At 57.1% G+C, this 17,058-nt stretch overlaps 1 protein-coding gene across 21 annotated transcripts in view; it reads left to right on the plus strand.

Annotated features, from left to right (window-relative positions):
• NPHP4 (nephrocystin 4) overlaps window positions 1–16,291 on the plus strand; it is a 126,707-nt gene extending 110,416 nt beyond the window's left edge. For 13 of the 21 annotated variants that reach the window (XM_063659931.1, XM_063659966.1, XM_063659967.1 and 10 more), the window contains 11 exons: window positions 2,794–2,919; window positions 5,612–5,817; window positions 7,800–8,026; window positions 8,242–8,428; window positions 9,630–9,713; window positions 11,217–11,373; window positions 11,991–12,076; window positions 12,647–12,732; window positions 13,828–13,999; window positions 14,584–14,763; window positions 15,069–16,291. In XM_063659931.1, the coding sequence (XP_063516001.1) occupies window positions 2,794–2,919; window positions 5,612–5,817; window positions 7,800–8,026; window positions 8,242–8,428; window positions 9,630–9,713; window positions 11,217–11,373; window positions 11,991–12,076; window positions 12,647–12,732; window positions 13,828–13,999; window positions 14,584–14,763; window positions 15,069–15,356 (1,799 nt within the window). In that variant the 3' untranslated portion in view covers window positions 15,357–16,291. Of the gene's footprint in view, window positions 1–2,793; window positions 2,920–5,611; window positions 5,818–7,799; window positions 8,027–8,241; window positions 8,429–9,629; window positions 9,714–11,216; window positions 11,374–11,990; window positions 12,077–12,270; window positions 12,340–12,646; window positions 12,734–13,827; window positions 14,000–14,583; window positions 14,764–15,068 lie in introns of those variants that run through there. The other 8 variants (XM_063659938.1, XM_063659953.1, XM_063659941.1 and 5 more) reach the window with 4 other exon arrangements.
• The last annotated feature ends 767 nt before the right edge of the window (window positions 16,292–17,058 follow it).

A 17,058-nucleotide genomic window follows, 5' to 3' on the forward strand; every position in this document is an offset into this window, starting at 1 on the left:
GGAGAGATTGATGAAAGCGTTGATAAGAAGCCTGAGTGCCCTTCTCACCCGGAGCCCTGTTCTTCCTGGGCTTCAGAAGATACAGCCCATGGGGCATGAACATCTACTCGTGTGAAGGAGTGCTGATCTGGGTTCCTTTCTTAGGGATGAGGATCTTGATCTTGTGACCACGAGTTGTCAGGGCCAAAAACGGATTCCTGGCAGGCGAGAGGAGGGTGTTTGGGCAGAAGCTCTGCAGCCTCCACTGGGAGGGTGCGGGCTTTCACCTGAGGGTAAGCTGGAGACCCCTGCAAAGCGTGTGGGAGCAGAGGTGGCCATGGCGGGCCAGGACAGGAGGGAGGGTCTGAGAGCAACAGGGAGAAGACTGAAATAGCCCTTGTTCTAGGTGCTCGTTCTCAGGAAGCTGGCTTGGAGTGAGGACTGAGTGGACGCTGCAGGTGCCAGGAGGCGGTTGGTAGCCCGAAGGCAGAAGCACAGTATAGGGTGTGTGGGCGACGTGGAGGCTACGTCTTTGTGGGGATGTAGCAGGGACCTGGGCTGAGGGGGAAGTCAGCACGACTGTCCTGCTGCACAGCACGGTGCTGACGTCGAGGTCAAGGAGAAAGAGCAGGAGGCTGGGGGTGTCAGCTACTGGGACATTGGCAAGAACGAAATTAATTCCTCTGGAAAGAGATGGCTGGGTAAGTGCACCACTGAGAGATGGCTGGGTAAGCGCACCACTGAGAGATGGCTGGGTAAGCGCGCCACTGAGAGATGGCTGGGTAAGCGCGCCACTGAGAGATGGCTGGGTAAGCGCGCCACTGAGAGATGGCTGGGTAAGCGCGCCACTGAGAGATGGCTGGGTAAGTGCGCCACTGAGAGATGGCTGGGTAAGCGCGCCACTGGCCTTTCTGGTTGCCAACTGGGGCGTGGGAGGAGGCAGCCAGCCTTCCCATCCTTCATGGTGACGGCTGTGAGCGTGGCTGTGAGAACCTGGCCTTGAGGGCCGAATTCTCAGCACAGGTGAGCAGGCGGCTTGACCCCACACCTGCCCAGTGAGCTTTCAAGCTGCCTCCAGGGACGGCCCTGAGCCGGGGAGTTCTGCATTTGTGCTTGTGCACAGACGGGAGGAGGTGGGCAACGCGCCAGTGCCTTTGCCACAGTTGCTTTTGGAGCTTCAGTTTTGAAAGAACTTACGAACACTGAAGCAGGGACAGATGACCAAGAACAGCTCCAGCCTGCAGGAGGTGGCAGGAAGGACAGCCCGGCTTGGACTGAGATCCGGAGAGAGCACTCAAGATGACCAAAGGAACTTAAGAATTAGGAGAATGTGAGTTCTTTGAGGGCAGCAGGGAGTGTTCACTGCTGTGTCGTCAGCTTTCCATCCATCTGTGAAGTGAAGCTCTTCTAGAAGTTTTCTGGAGATTGATTCCAGGCAGTCTGTGATTTCTAAATCTAGCCTCTCTCTACCACCACATCGGAGCCTTTGCCCTCAACAGCCCTTCTGGGGGGGCTGGTCTGCTGTCCCGCCAATGTCTTTGATGTTGCCAGCTGCGATTCAGTATCTGGCTTTCAGGTCCTTTCCAAAATCCAGGCGCTGTTCCCTGGGGTGTAGAGGGGCTGGACTCAGGTAGAGCAGCTCGGAGACCTGCCTGGCTCCCTTGGGAGGATGGGCACTCCCTTTCCAGCCTCAGCTCAGAACCATTCTAGAGAGATACCTCCATCAGCCAGCTCCGGTTTTGTCACCAAGAGAACCTGGGTTGGACGGAGGATGTGGCTCACCTCTGCAGGTGCCTGCGTGTGGGTGTGCTCCCAGCACTGGGCTTGTCCTTGAAAACAGCAGCTCCTGACAGGCAAGAGGGGAAGGAACCTGGTGCAGCAGGTGCATCTGCTGCAGCCGAGGAGGGACCTGGCCAGTGTGGAAGCCCCTCCCTCTCCTGGGGCTGGGGGTAGGCAGGAGCGAAGGGATGCAGAGAGGCAGGAAGCCCAGGGGAAGGGGTTCCCACTTTTAACAGCTCCCGGGAAAATGGTGAGGACATCCCAGGCCCGAGGGCACTCAACACTGCCTCGTTGGAATTAAGGAAATTGATGGCACAAGCATTTTGTGGGCACCCTGGGTGGTTCATTTTGGGACACAGCTTCGTTGGCGGTGCTCTGCCTCACCCCTTGGGGAGGTAAAGGCCACACCGAGGTTGTGGGTCCCATCCTTGCAGAAGAGCGCGCCATGGGCAAGCATAGCTTCCCCCAGGACACTCAGGTTTGCAAGTTCGCAGGGTGCCACACCTGCCGGCTGCGAGACATGCTTGTCCCGAGGCCACACCACTTGCTTGCCAAAGACTTCTGTTATGAACACAGCCCTGGTGAAGGCTCCATTTTGCGGGGGCTCTTTGACCCTGGGTGTGTGTGGAGTCAGACATTTGCACGTGTGAATGCACACAGGCCTCTCCTTGATCAATGCAGCCATCAAGAGGCCGAGGTTAGACTTTGTGAGGCAGCCCACCTTGCGACCAGAGGTCCAGAAGGAAGAGTCTGTGTGCAGCGAACTGTGAGTGCCACACGCTTTCATTCAACCCAGGAAATGGAGGCTGCTGCTGACACGGCAGGAGAAGGAAGACCTAGCTGAAAGTTCACAGCAGAACGAGCTCCCACCTGTCTCTCAATTGCAAAACATTCAAAACAGAGGCGGTGGGGCCTTAGCGTGTCGGGGTATAGATGGGCCATTTGAAAGCCACAACCGCTTATGTGGTGGGTTGATCTGTTTCATCAGATTCTTATTTGGGGTTCGTGTCTTATGTTGGGATGTTTTTCACGTAGGTCACCCGTGTGAACAGAAAGTGAGAGGTTGTAGCACATTGCCACCGTCCAGATCTCGGGTCATCGCAAACAATGGAGCCAGCCGCTTCTCTGGAGGCAGCCTCCTCACGACTGGAAGCTCAAGGCGTGAGTTGACACTGTTGGGCCCATGTGTGGGTGGGTCGTGAGTGGTGGGTGAGGTGGAAGACTGCGTGTGTGTGTGCGTGTGTGTGTGTGTGTGTGCGTGTGCACCATTTGTGGTGCTGTCAGTGCCCCTCTGCGTCTAGGACGGGACTGTGCTGTCCATGTGCGGGTGGGTCATGAATGGTGTGTGAGAAGTAGAAGGCTGTGTGTGTGCACATGTGCGTGTGTGTGTGTGTGTGTCTGTGTGTGGACCATTCATGGTGCTGTTAATGCCCATCTGCATCTAGGGCAGGACTGTGCTGTCCATATGCAGCTCGGTGCCCTGGCTGGATGCCCCTGTGGACCCACTGGCCCCACTGAGCCACCACACTGATCACACCCTGGTGCTCTAGGCTGGGCTCTGCAGGCGACTGTGCTGTTTGGAGAAGTGGGAACCCTGCCAGTGGCATTTGTGTCTGGTTGGCTGCTCACCTGCAAGGGAAGGAGGAATGGAGAGAAGGTCAGGATGAACATAGACTGATTTTCAAAACAAGCTGAGGTCCCTCATGTTGTGAACAGAAGAGGGAAGCCAGTTATGGAGCTTGGGAAAGAAAGACCTGGTCTTGAGAGGGAAAGACCTGGGTTTGGTGAAAATGTGTTTCACAGCAGGGAGGCTCTGAAGTTTTTCTATCCTCTTAAAATTTAAGGCCTCACAGACCTGAATATAAAGTACTTGTCATTTGAATTACAAGTGGGAAGTGCTCTTTAAGGAGCATTTTCCCCAGAGGTTGCAGATCATCTGTGTGAATTCAAAGCTGCCTTGCGCTTTTGTGTGTTGCTGGGCCTTGGAGCTGTGGCTTGTTAGAGGTGGGAGGGGCCGTTGGGTTCCATCCTGCAAGGCTTCCAGGATCCCACAAGGCCCCTGAAACTCTGGGTAAACTTGTATGTTCTCCCTGGGAGCAGACATGAGGGGCTCAAAGGGATTCATGATCCAGGCAGGTAGAGTCTGTTGTTCTGGGCCAGCTTCCTCATTGTAATTTTGAAGAAACTGAGACGAAGAGAGGTCAGGTGACTTGGCCAGTGCCGTGGCTAAGGGGTGAACTTGGCTCAGAATCTCGATTCCCTGCCCTGGGGTCAGTGCCCTTCATCCTCAGCTGGTCCTGCAGACCACCTAGAGTACGATGGAGAGCCAGCTCCATAGAGAGAAGTCCCTGAGCTCCAGGAGTCAGGCTGAGGTTATTGATAAAACTCTGCCTCCAGGCGCAGCAGATCAGGGGCTCAGCTGTCGGGGACCAGGAACCCAGAAGGACTTGCTGAGACAATCAGAGGCCCCTGAGGTCAGTGATCCTCCAGACCCTGTTTTGCTCAGGACCAGGACAGGAGGTGTCCCTTAAAAGCACATGTCTCACCCATGGCGCAAGGCTCTGCAATTAGCAAGTTGCATGAAATTTTAAGAAGGTTCTCAGTGCTTCGTGCTTCACCCCAAGTGCAGTCTCACGGTCACTCTGTAACTTCCTTTCTGGTTTCATTGGGACCACGAGAGGTATTTGTTGGGGTGATGCAATCTGAAAACTTGAGCTCATGATAAACTCCCACCTGCCTAGGCCCCAGGTCCCTCCACTCATGGCCGTGGCTGCAGGTAGCTCAGACCAAGCCTGTGCCCGAGACTTGTAAGAGCCACTCGGGGCATCTGCAAAGGAGTTCGCTGCCTTTAAAATTGGATGGTGGTGAGGGACCTGACAGTGGCGTTGTTTCCTTGTGAGAATGAGTCGGGGGTCACTTGCTGCCCACTGTGTGGAGGCTTCTGCAGGGGGTGCCCACGCCCCATACAAGTGGAACCAGGCTGGGAGAGCTCGGGCTGGCATTGGTTTCTTGTGGGAAGTTTCTGCTGGTTCCAGAGAGTGAGGAAGGACCCAGGCCCTAAGCTGGGGCGCCCCTCAGCTGCCCTGCCTATGCCGGGCTGAGCGATTGTCTGGGAGCCTCATGTGTCAGCCTGTGGTGTGGCCTGGTCACGAAGCACAGCCCCACCCGACACCCTATGCCCCTGCTCTGTGTCGAAAGGAAGGGCCTGGCCCATCCAGTAGTGGCTGAGCCTTTGCCAGTGCTTGACCCTGTTCAGCTTCTGTTGGTTTGCTAAACGAGTCGTTGTGTGTCCCTGGTTTGAGTAGGGCCACCCCAAAGGAGGCAGGCTGTCCTGGGGGCCAGCCAGTACAGGGGCAGCCGGGGCGGAGTTGGGAGCAGGAGCTTGGGGGCCAGGCCTGCTCTGAGCTTCGTTCCCCGCCCCCCACTCACTGAAGGCCTCCTGCCAAGAGGGCAACCCCTTACCCCCATGCCTGATCCGAGGGGCTGAGGCCGGCAGCCCTGGGTGAAGGCATTAGTGGGCCCTTTAAGATCCCCAGAGCATGGGCTTCTAGAACATGGCCTTCTTCCCCTAGAAAGCCCCCTGGTGGTGTGTTGACAGCATTGGATCTAAGGGCCAGAGTCAGAATTGCTTTTAATTTGGAGGCTGAGGAAAGGAGGGGATGCTGTGGAAACCAGGGTATAGTTATCATCTTTATCTGGATCTCAGAACTCTGCAGATTGGAGCTGCAAAAAGCAGAGCTATGCTCTTGAGCTCCCTCGCTGGATAGGTGGTCCTGGGAGGCCTGCCCCGGTGTCTGCTCCTGGAAGGCAGACACTGCTCATCCACCTGACTCCCACTCTGATCCTTTTGCAGGAAAACACGTGGTGCAAGCACAGAAGCTGGCGGACGTGGACAGTGAGCTGGCCGCCGTGCTACTGACCCATGCCCGGCAGGGCAAGGGGCCCCAGGACATCGGCTGTGAGTCGGATGCCACCCGCAGGCGTAAGCTGGAGCGGATGAGGTCTGTGCGCCTGAAGGAGGCTGGGGGAGAGTTGAGCCAGCGCGGGACGAGCGTGTTGGTGAGGATTTGTTCAGCTGTCACTGTCCTGGGCTCTCCACGCAGACCGAGTCACTGTGCACGTCTCTCCCTGCCTCCCACATGATTCTCTCTTACCTTCCTCCCAAGTCCTAGGGACAGAATATAAAAAAATCGGACTTTTTCAGCCACCAGGGGAAATCCTTGAGAATTATCTGGAGAGCTGTTAATAAAAGCCAGTTCTTGGGCGTTACCCCTGGAGATTCTGGTACTGATTGGTTTGGGCAGGACCCCCGGAGCCTGGGTTTGAAGAAAGCTTTGCAGGTGATTCTGAGGCTCTCCCAGTTCTGGGGACCAGAGCTGTGAACAACTGACATATCCTGGGTTGTCAGTGTAATCATTCTGGCTAGAAAAATCCCCCTTTTTGGCTGAAAATCTAAATAGAACTTTTAATACTTTGCTACTAAGAAATGGGAGGTGAGAATGGTTGTACCTCCGGAGCTCATAGAAGTCGGGAACCACAGGGTCCTCGAGAAAGATCTCCTGGGAGTCCCCCTTACATGTAGGCAGGCCGGGGTCTGAACAGAGGTGTCCCTTTTCCTGACAGTAAACTCAGCAGGGCTGCCACTCAGCCTCCCTGCCAGCAAGGCCCTGGTGCTCAAAGGTGGATGCAGACGCCTCCGTCCCTCCCTAGGCTCAGTTCAGTCTGCTGGGGCGAGGAGGAGGCATGGTGAGAGGACACAGGGTTAGGAGGCCTGGCCTGAGCCGCAGGACTGGTGGGCTCTGTGGTCAGGGAGCAGGGAGGCCAGGGTAGGGCCAGGGCATGGCTGGGGCCTCCTCCCCAGGCCTCAGGACACACACCTCATCTCCCTCCCTCCCTCCCTCCCTCCCTTCCTCCCGGCTGGCAGGGCTTGAGGCTGTAGCCTCTGGAGGCCCCCAGCCTGGATAACCTTAGTTCTGTCAGCATAAGCTTGGAGTTGAGGAGCCACTCTCAGCCCTAGCCCTGTTTCTCATCCTAACTCATGTCTGGCCCCATCGTCCAGCACAGCCTGTCAGAGGTTCCACTTCTGAAAAGCTCTGATGATAAAATTCTGATGGAGGCCCCAAGTGTGAAAGGCCAGCTCCGATCCCCCTGCAAAGGAACAGCCAGAGCCTTGGATGTTGGAAAGTGAATGTCCAAAGTCATTTAAGTCAGAAATCAAATTTTGTCCTCACCTTTTGAGTTAAATCCTGAAAGCATTAAAGTCAGCCCATCTCTCTGATGCCTCAGCCTCCTCTGTGTTAGACAGAAGGTTCCCAGCGCCCGGCCACAGCGGCTTCTTGGAGTAGCTGCAGGCTGGCCGGCTGACTCCCCGGCATGGGGGTGGCCCCTTCCAGGCCTGAGATCTTGCAAGGCAGCCTCTAGTGGGCCTCACTTTTTCTTGTAAGGCCCACAAGAAAAACAAGCCAGTCCCCACCCGGTAGAACCCACGTGTGCTGGCCAAGCCCCTCGAGTCCCTGGGGCATCAGAGCAAGGGGGTGGCTGAGCCTTGCTGAGGCAGTGTGCTGCTTGCCCGGACTCTGACCCGGTGTGACCGAGACTTAGCAGGCCGGGGGCTTGTCCTCTCCTGTGGACGCTGGGCCCAGGCAGGGCTCCCGACGTTGTGTTGGGGACCTGGCTGGTGAGGCCTGTCACCATAGTTTTGAGGCCATTCTTTTCTCTTGTTTGAAACTTCCAATTCTCCACTGTGCGGGGGGCCAGACTCGTGGCTGTGAAGAGTCTCTCAGGAGCAGGCAGGGGTGCTGTGTGGACCTCCGTGTCGGGGATACAGCTAGCAGATCTCTGTCCAGCACTGCCTGAGATCCATGCCTGGGCGGGGCCGGCCAGTTCCACCCAGACCACATGGTCAAGGAAGCGGGTGGTGGTGGTGATGCTCGTGGAGAAATGTCCTGTTCTGAGATTGCGGTTGGTTGGTGGCCAGCAATAGCCCCTTGTGGAGGAGGGTGTGCCTGGGACCCTGTCCGCCCATGTCCTCTTGTCTGTAGGTGCAGCAGAGCGTTCGCACACAGCACTTGCGGGACCTACAGGTCATCGCCGCCTACCGAGAGCGCACAAAGGCTGAAAGCATCGCCAGCCTGCTGAGCCTGGCCATCACCACAGAGCACACACTCCACGCCACGCTGGGGGTCGCTGAGTTCTTCGAGTTTGTGCTTAAGAACCCCCACAACACACAGCACACAGTGACTGTGGAGATCGACAACCCCGAGCTGAGGTGAGGTCTCAGCAGTGCCCGTCCTGCCCCAGCCCAGATCTGTGTCGGGTGCAGCCGGCGCCCCTGCTGAGCTGGCTTGAATTCTGCCTGAGAGCCGGGGCGATTTGATTCCTCTCTCCCCCTCCTCTGAGCACCGCTCTCGGTGGGTGGGACGTAGCCTCCTGTGGGCCTTCCTGGGAAGAACTGCCCTGACGCCTGGACACTGCCTCCCCCAGCGTCATCGTGGACAGTCAGGAGTGGAGGGACTTCAAGGGTGCTGCCGGCCTGCACACGCCGGTGGAGGAGGACATGTTCCACCTGCGCGGCAGCCTGGCCCCCCAGCTCTACCTGCGCCCCCACGAGACCGCCCACATCCCCTTCAAGTTCCAGAGCTTCTCTGCAGGGCAGCTGGCCATGGTGCAGGTGCGGGTGTCAGGCACACAGGGAAGTTGCATTTGGCTGATGACGGTGGGAAATTTAGAATGCTTCTGGTCTCCACCAGTGTCCTTCCCTTGCTTGTGCAGACAGACTAGCCTTGGGGCTGCCGCCCACTCCCCTTGGTGCTCAACAAGAGCCCTGGCATGTACACTGCGAGTGGCAACCAGCCCCTTCTCTTTTCCAGCCTGATGGGTGTCGAGCTGGACCATCTCCTCCTAATTTTCTTTACTAAGTTGGTTAGAAGGGCTTAAAGCCCAGTGAATCTAACGGATTGACATTTTCTAGCATCTTCTTTCCAGTTAATGTTGTTTGGTCCCTTCCGACTGCAGCACTGTCTGCTCTATGCAAGATGCAGCTTTGCAGGCATGTGTGCGGGGAGCATGTGTGCGGGGAGCATGTGTGCAGGGAGCATGCGTGCAGGGAGCATGTGTGCAGCACGTATATGTGCAAGAGGTATGTGTGCAGGGTGTATGTGAGGTGTGTGTGCAGGGTGTATGTGAGGTGTGTATGCAGGGGGAATATGTGAGGTGTGTGTGCAGGGGGGATGTGTGAGGTATGTGTGCAGGAGGCATGTATGCAGGGTGTGTGTGAGGCACGTGTGCAGGAGTTGTACGTGTAGGGGTCTGTGTGAGGTGTGTAGGGAGTTTGTGAGGTGTGTGTGCAGGTGTGCAGTTGTGTGTGTGCAGGGAGTATGTGAGGTGTGTGTGCAAGCATGCAGTTGTGTGCAGGGGGTGGTGTGTGAGGCGTGCCTGCAGGGAGTGTGTCATGCCTGGGTGTGTGAGGCAGGCATGGGGTGTGGAGTGTGTGTTTCAGCTTTTGACCTTTTGGGGTCAGCTCTCTAGGGTGGTGGTCATCGCTTAAGGTGGACTTGAGATGTCCCTAGAGGCTCACTCACAGGATTCCATGCTGGCTCTTGGGATGGGCTGTGAGGACAGCAGGTGGGACCTCAGGCCTTTGGCTTCAGGCAGAGCTGGGTTTCCACCTGGGATCTGCTGTTCCCTTTGCTCCTGGCAGCCTCAGCCTTCTCTAGCACAGTGAGGCCGGTTGGTGATGGTTGCTGCCCAGAGAGTCAGTGTGAGAGGAGGCTGGTGGCTCCCAGCTGGGTGGCAGTGGTGTCTCTAAGCGCAGGTGCTGGTTGCCTAGTGGTGTCGCCCCCTGACCTGCTTGTGCTTTTCTGTTCCTGCAGGCCTCTCCTGGGTTGAGCAACGAGAAGGGCACGGATGCCGTGTCACCTTGGAAGTCCAGCGCAGTGCCCACTAAACACGCCAAGGTAAAGGGGCAACAGAGGACAAACTGATCTCGGGGCTTCCTGGGTATTCCCGGGGCCTGACCCTTGTGTCCTTCTCTCCCCTTCTGGAGGGGAGGGCTGGGGCTAGGTCAGGGCAGGGGTGGTGTGGGCCTGGGAATGGCCTTCTCCGTGTCCTCGCTGGGCAGGGCAGCTCCGTCTGGGTGTGGCACAGCCTGCATGGTGTCTGGTGGGAAATGCCTCGTTGGTGGCCGCCTTCTTGCAGCCCAGGGCTCTCCGGGTGTGAAGCCGCAGTTCCCGTGGTGGCTGCCACAGCCTGCGGCCACTCCTTGAGCCTCACACAGAGCATTCCCTGGTGTGTGTGAGTGTGTGGTGTGGTTCTTCCTGGAAATAAGACTTAGTCCTTGGTTACGTCCCTTGCTAAGCGAAGGCTGTGTAGTAAGGCACCTGCTTCTCAACAGCTGGCTGAGACGTTCTTAGGAGGAGCTTGAGACACTGCTGCTTTATGGCAGTTTCTGAAGGTTTTTTTTTTATTCGGTAGAAACATGCCTTTTGTAGTAGTTGGGAAGTGAAAAACAAAATTAAAAAGCTTTGGTCTTTCTTACACCTTGCCTGGAGGACAGAATTCAGAGTTCAGCGCAGTCCTGTGAGGCTGTGGGGTTCCCATGGCCTGGGTCTCACTGTGGTTGCAGCCTGGCCCTCTGTGTCCGGCGGGCCCCATCACCAGTGAAAACTTGCTTTATTTTATTTAAATGTGCAGCCACAGCTTTGCCTTGATCTAAGGAATATATCTGATCTTTATTGAGTGCCCTAGGTTAATGCTTTTTCCTTACATGTGTGGGAAGTCCCAGCCATCATATCCTGTTGCCAAAACCGTTGGGAGGGAGGTTTTCCTCTGCTAGCTTAGGTCTGAATGGCAAGGCCTGCAGGTGGATGACCATAGACAGAGGGACAGGAGGAAAGATGGGCCTTACCATCGTGAGCTCATGGCGCATTGGGAAGTGAGTAGCTTGCCAAATGTCCAGAGGTCAAGGTTTCTGTGCCAACATAGCACAAAGTGGGCGAGGGCCAGGGCCTCCGTGGGAAGGCAGGGACGTTCTGTTGTCTCTTTATGCTGTGAGCATGGCCAATCTGTGACTCTCCTGGAATTTGCAGGATGCTTTCACTTTCATGGCGGGAGTAGTTTTGACTTGGGACTGCAGACCTTCTCCACTGGCATTTAAGAAGTGTGCTGTTCTTGCGAGAAATAACAGCAGTGCAGCCGCTTTGGTGCCCTGTGTGGGTGCCGGCCCAGACCTTGCTTAGTGGTCCCCTCCGGGTGGAGACCTGCTGCTGCACCCTGCCTTTGACGATGCCCGACCGTCACCCTGCCTTTGACGATGCCCGACCCTCCCCCCGCATGGCAGTGGCGGGTGAGGGGTGAGTGGGTCATGGCAACAGTGGAGACACCTGTGCTGTCTAAGGAGGGACAAGAAGCTGCTTACGAGCCTCATGCCCGCCCCAGTGCTCAGCGTGGCCTCCTCACAGGTCTTGTTCCGAGCGAGTGGCGGCAAGCCCATCGCCGTGCTCTGCCTGACCGTGGAGCTGCAGCCCCACGTGGTGGACCAGGTCTTCCGCTTCTATCACCCGGAGCTCTCCTTCCTGAAGAAGGCCATCCGCCTGCCGCCCTGGCACACACTTCCAGGCAGGTCCTGCACTGACCCTGCGGCCCACATGTTGCAGGCTCACCTGTTGGAAGTAGACACCTCCTGAGGGTGACAGATGGCCTCATGGCTTCATGCCCTAGTGCTGTTAGAGCACGTGGGGCCTGGGGAATTCTCTCTCCTGCCTTTACGGTTTGAGACGGTGTCCCTCTTGCCACTTCTGAGATGACCAGGTGCACATTTGCCGGCTGAGTCCACCCTTCTAAAAAATCCCAGCTCCCGCGGCCCAGGTCCAGGTGTGCCTGGAGGAACACCTACCTCCTCACCTGACGGCCGGCGTGTTTCTGGTGCCCCTTACAGCACAGTGCAGGCTTCCCTGCTCCAGGGAGCTGTGCTTTCCTTTTTGTGGCCCCCTCGATTATTCTCTGTGGAGGTGGCTGCAGCCAAGCTGCAGTGGGCCGGATGGGCGGTGTCCATGCAGGGAACACAGTGCTTGGATGCCGTCCTGGGAAAGGTGGCGGCATCCGTTTCCCCAGCAGGTGTCTTGCTGAGCACCTGTGACGAGCCTGTCCTGTCCTATAGTATGTAACGTGTGGGGCCATCTCCACACAGGCTGGGGTTGTGGAGAAGACTCTTTTTGACATTTCCCCTGCTCCAGGTGCTCGGGTGGGAATGCTTGGTGAGGACCCCCCAGTCCACGTTCGCTGCAGCGACCCGAATGTCATCTGTGAGACCCAGAATGTGGTAGGTTGTGTTGTGGCCCCGGCTCAGGCAGATCCTTCCCAGCGAGTCTGCGCCCCTGTCGGCTTCCCCACGGGTCTCCTGGGACCCTCTTCATTTTAGGTTTTCTGCTAAGTAGTTTCTTTCCCAAGGTACTAAAGGGCTATTTTGACATCCTTATGAGAGCTTTATGAGTGTGTTTTTATTTTTTCTACTAGCAGATCAGCTCCTTGATCATCTGAATTTAAATTTTAAAAAGGCATGAAGCAAATTGAATAAAGTGAATGGTAATTAAGGCACTTATTAATTATCATCATGTAAAGGATAAGGCAATAATTGTGTTATGACCAGTTAGGAAACCGGATAAAATCTCCTATAGAATCTAATTGTTGAGATCCGTGTAAAATCAGGAAGCTAATGATCTTTCTTTGGCAGTTAACAGAATAGTGAATTCCGACTGGTATAGAACATGAACAGATTCGTTCTGGGAGGGGCTGGCCGTCACTCACTGCGTGTACTGGTCACAGATTTAGGGGCCAGGCTGGGGTCGGCAGAGCGCTGTGTGCCCTGATGTGCTGCACATCTGGTTGGCAGGGCCCCGGGGAGCCACGGGACATATTTCTGAAGGTAGCCAGTGGTCCGAGCCCGGGGATCAAAGACTTCTTTGTCATCATTTACTCGTAAGTGCACAGGCTTCGGGGACCTTGGGGCGGTGGCAGAGGAGAGGAGGAGGCAGGCCTGGGGCTGCTGGTGGATTCAAAGTAGGCTTGGCCCCTTCCTAAACTTGGAGCTGTCGGGCCTTCACTTTGTGAGGCAGGATTCTGCTGCGAGTTCAGGGCCCGCAGGGGCCTGGGGAAGGCATCCTGGAGGGGCACGTGCAGCCTGAGTGACTTGGGATGCAGCTTGTGCCACCAAGGAAAGACACCAGTCAGCCTCTGTCCCCAGATAGTGGCAAGGGCCACCCAGAAGCCCCTCGTTACCTTTTTATTGCTGAGTCCCTAGGCTGAACAGCGTGACTGAAGCTGTGGTCCCTCCTGCGGAGAGGCAGGACTGTGGTGGAAATGCCCGTCCCTCTCTCCTCCAGGCTAAATGACCCAACCCCTTTCCCCTCCCCTCCTAAATCGGATCCCCAAGCCGTGTGAGAATCCTTTCAAACTGGTGTGAGCTGAGAGATTTCCTGCAGTGCTTCTGAGGACGAGTCAGGGGCTAACCTGCACTGAGTGCCCACCAGAGGATGAGGGGCCACGTGACCACGTCTCAGAGTGGCTTCCTCGTGAGCCCATGAAGATGCCTCACCCAGCCCCATTTGAATACGAAGCAGCAGGCTCTTGGCCCTAAAATGCTAACAGGGGCTTCCGTGCTCAGGCCGGCATGACCTCCAGCCCCACCCTGTCTCCTGTGTGGTGCTGCCCTTGGCTTTGCCTCAGAACCTCTATTGGGGGTGGACACTTGTCCAGGATGTGTGTTTGGTGAAAGCGTGCCTTGTCGTTTGTTTGACATGTGGTTCTTAAGCAGCCCTGCCATGCCCTGAGAGCCTCTGAGTGGGAGGTGGGCAGCCACGGGTGGAGCCACCAGGCCCCAGCTCTGCCTGCCAGGGCCTGGTCCTCCAGGGCTTTCCTTGCGCGGCCCTAGCTCTGCTTCCTGGGGCCTGGTCCTCTGGGGCTTTCCCTGCGCGGCCTCCTGTCTGCCCGCGCTCCTGGCAGTCCTTGTCGGCCTCTCGCAGGCTGGTGCTGAGTCCTCCGGGACAAATGCAGATGGCTCCCGTCCCACTGCAGGGATCGCTGGCTGGCGACACCCACACAGACGTGGCAGGTCTACCTCCACTCCCTGCAGCGCGTGGATGTCTCCTGCGTCGCAGGCCAGCTGACCCGCCTGTCCCTTGTCCTTCGGGGGACGCAGACAGTGAGGAAAGTGAGAGCTTTCACCTCGCATCCCCAGGAGCTGAAGGTACGGCCTCTCTGGGAGCTGTTCTGAGCCTCTCCCCAACCCCAGCCTGGAGACGGGCAGTGGGCATTCAGCTGGGGCACAGTGGGTGGCCCTGACGGCAGCTTTTCCAGCGCCTCCAGCACTCAGACGCTGTTACCAGAGGCCTCTTGGCAGTTGCCTTTTGTTAGATGTGCCATTGTGGGGTGAGTGACGTACACACCAACCCCAAAGGCCAGTGTTCAGAATTCCTGGCAAGGTGAACAGTGACAGGAGTTCTGGCGTTAGTGAAGCTACAGTTAGACGGGGTGGGAGGGCGGCCCCTGGTGCCACCAGCTGGCCAGGGTTTTAAGCCCGAGGTGGCTTCAGTTCTCTCTGCGGAGGCAGCGCTTAGGGAATAGTCACCACGTGAGAGGAGGGACTTGCCAGGCGCGGACCCAAGCCGTGGCCACAGTGATGTCAGGGTTGGTTGTGGCCTCAGATTTGGCCGCCCCGGAACCACCCATGACCTTGGGCTCCCCTGGCTGATTGGGCTGCAGGTGCCCGGGAGCCCCTTGCTTGCACACCCTGAGAGGCTGTGCTCTGACCTGCCTCTCTTGCTCTTGAAGACAGATCCCAAAGGTGTCTTCGTGCTCCCGCCTCGTGGGGTGCAGGACCTGCATGTTGGCGTGAGGCCCCTCAGGGCCGGCAGCCGCTTCGTCCACCTCAACCTGGTGGACGTGGATTGCCACCAGCTGGTGGCCTCCTGGCTCGTGTGCCTCTCCTGCCGCCAGCCGCTCATCTCCAAGGTCTGTATGTGTGACAGGCACAGGCTGAGGGGATGGGGGCTCAATACCAGGGCACTGCAGGACCCCCACCTCGGCCCTGTGACTCGGGCCACCTGGATACAGTGTTCTGACCCAGCAGGGCTGGGTGCACGAGTGTTTGCTCCTGTGCTGTCTGTCTCCCAGATGGAAGCTCCAGAGAGTGTCTGTCTTATCTCTGTGGGGGTCCCCATGCACGGTGCACAGGAGACTCAGGGAATACTTGGAGGAAGGGCCAGTGGCTGTTTCCGCGAGTGGCCGCAGCATCTCCCTGTCCCCTCCCTCCACAGGCCTTTGAGATCACATTGGCTGCGGGCGAAGGGAAGGGTGTCAACAAGAGGATCACCTACACCAACCCCTACCCCTCCCGGAGGACGTTCCACCTGCACAGCGACCACCCGGAGCTGCTGCGGTTCAGGGAGGACTCCTTCCAGGTGTGGTGGGGCTGTGCCTGGGACTCCCAGGGGAAGCCCTGGGGACCTGAATGGAGGGCAGTTAGCCTGCATTTAGGAGCGAGTTCCTCGAATCACCAGCAGTCTTCCAAAAGCCCCAGGGTGGTGACAGGTGCCATCCCATAGTTGGGTGGGCCTGTTGTCTCTTTAGTAGCTGGAGATTTAGCAAAGTTTCTCCTGAGCGTGGGAAAGGGTGATGTGCCCAGGGCTTTTCATGGTAATGTTAGACAGCTCAGTCTCGAAAATAAGTGTGCCTCCGAGTCCAAGTAATGTGTCACCCTGGCTGAGCACCGGTTCCCATCCTTGTCCCGGGCGCTGAAGTCAAAGGCAGGCCTTGGATGCACCCGCAGGGCTCCCCTGCCTTGTCATTTCCCCTTGGAAATAAACACGACTGTGCAGAGAGGTTGCTGGTGAGATCGTGGGACAGCCTGGGGGTGGACGCTGGGATTTGGATGCTTATTTCCAGGTCGGGGGTGGAGAGACCTACACCATCGGCTTGCAGTTTGCGCCTAGTCAGAGAGTAGGGGAGGAGGAGATCCTGATCTACATCAATGACCATGAGGACAAAAACGAAGAGGCATTTTGCGTGAAGGTCATCTACCAGTGAGGACTTGAGGGTGACGTCCTTCCTGCGGCACCCGGCTGGGGCCTGTCTGTGCCCCTCCTGCCCTGCAGGCCGTCCTCCCCGCGTCTCTGCAGCCTTTCACTTCAGTGCCCACCTGGCTGACCTGTGCACTTGGCTGAGGAAGCAGAGACCGAGCGCTGGTCATTTTGTAGTACCTGCGTCCAGCTTAGCTGCTGCTGACACCCAGCAGGCCTGGGTTCCGTGAGCGTGAACTCCGTAGCGGTGGCTCTGGCTCTGGTGCTGCCATCTATGCATGTGGGACCCTTGTTATCTCTGTTGCTCAAAATGTATTTTATGAATCATCCTAAATGATAAAATTATGTTTTTCTTACTGGATTTTGTACAAACATAATCTGTTACTTGCTATGCAATATTTTATGCTGGTATTATGTCTGTTTTTTAAATTGTTGAACGAAATACTAAACTTTTACACATCTTCCCTTGGCAGTTTTCTTGAGTGTCTGCTGGCGCAGTGTCAGAGGCTTCCTGTCTACAACACAAGCCCGGTTTCTCCTTGAGGAGACATGGTGGGAGCCAGTCAGGCAGCCCATGCCCTGTGTCCTCATGGAGAGGCCGCTCAAGCCTGCCCTGGGTGGGGGCTGAGACCCTGGCTCTGAAACGGCAGCGGTCGGGTAGAAGTGCGAGGGGCGGAGGGTCCTGTGCCTCTGAGTGGAGGGTGGGCCGCACCCAGCCGTGGTTGCAGAGAGCACGTGGCCCCACTGGTCCTTGCAGTGAGGCGCGGTCCTCGTTTGCGGAGATCAGTCTCGGTGGGTGGTCTCTGCTGTCTCTGCATGCTCTGATCCTGACGCAGTCCCCGTCCTTCAGAGAGAAATTTCACGGGCACTATAGTTGGACCCTGAAGGTCAGAGCTGTGGCTTTTTCCTGCGTCCGTGCCAGGGGCAGAGGGAGAGTGGAGATGCCTCCTAGGGCAGTATGTTTGTATCCGGGTGCTGCTTCTCAGGAGACAGTCTGCCCTCCCTTCCCACGGACTCTCCAGCCGGACAGGACTGGCCGACACAGTTTTCTTTTGAGGGAGCTGGATTTTCTCATAGGCCCCAAGGCTGAGTCCTAGGCAAGGGAACAGTTGTAAGATGTTCAGTCCTCCAGTCCTCATGGAAGAGGCTCCGGGGAGTCCTGGAAGCCACATGCCAGTTCCATCCAGCCCTGCCCTGTGGGGTGGCGAGTCCTGGTGGGCCCTACAGG

Source organism: Pongo pygmaeus, chromosome 1, assembly GCF_028885625.2.
Source record: "Pongo pygmaeus isolate AG05252 chromosome 1, NHGRI_mPonPyg2-v2.0_pri, whole genome shotgun sequence".
Lineage (NCBI taxonomy): Eukaryota > Metazoa > Chordata > Mammalia > Primates > Hominidae > Pongo > Pongo pygmaeus.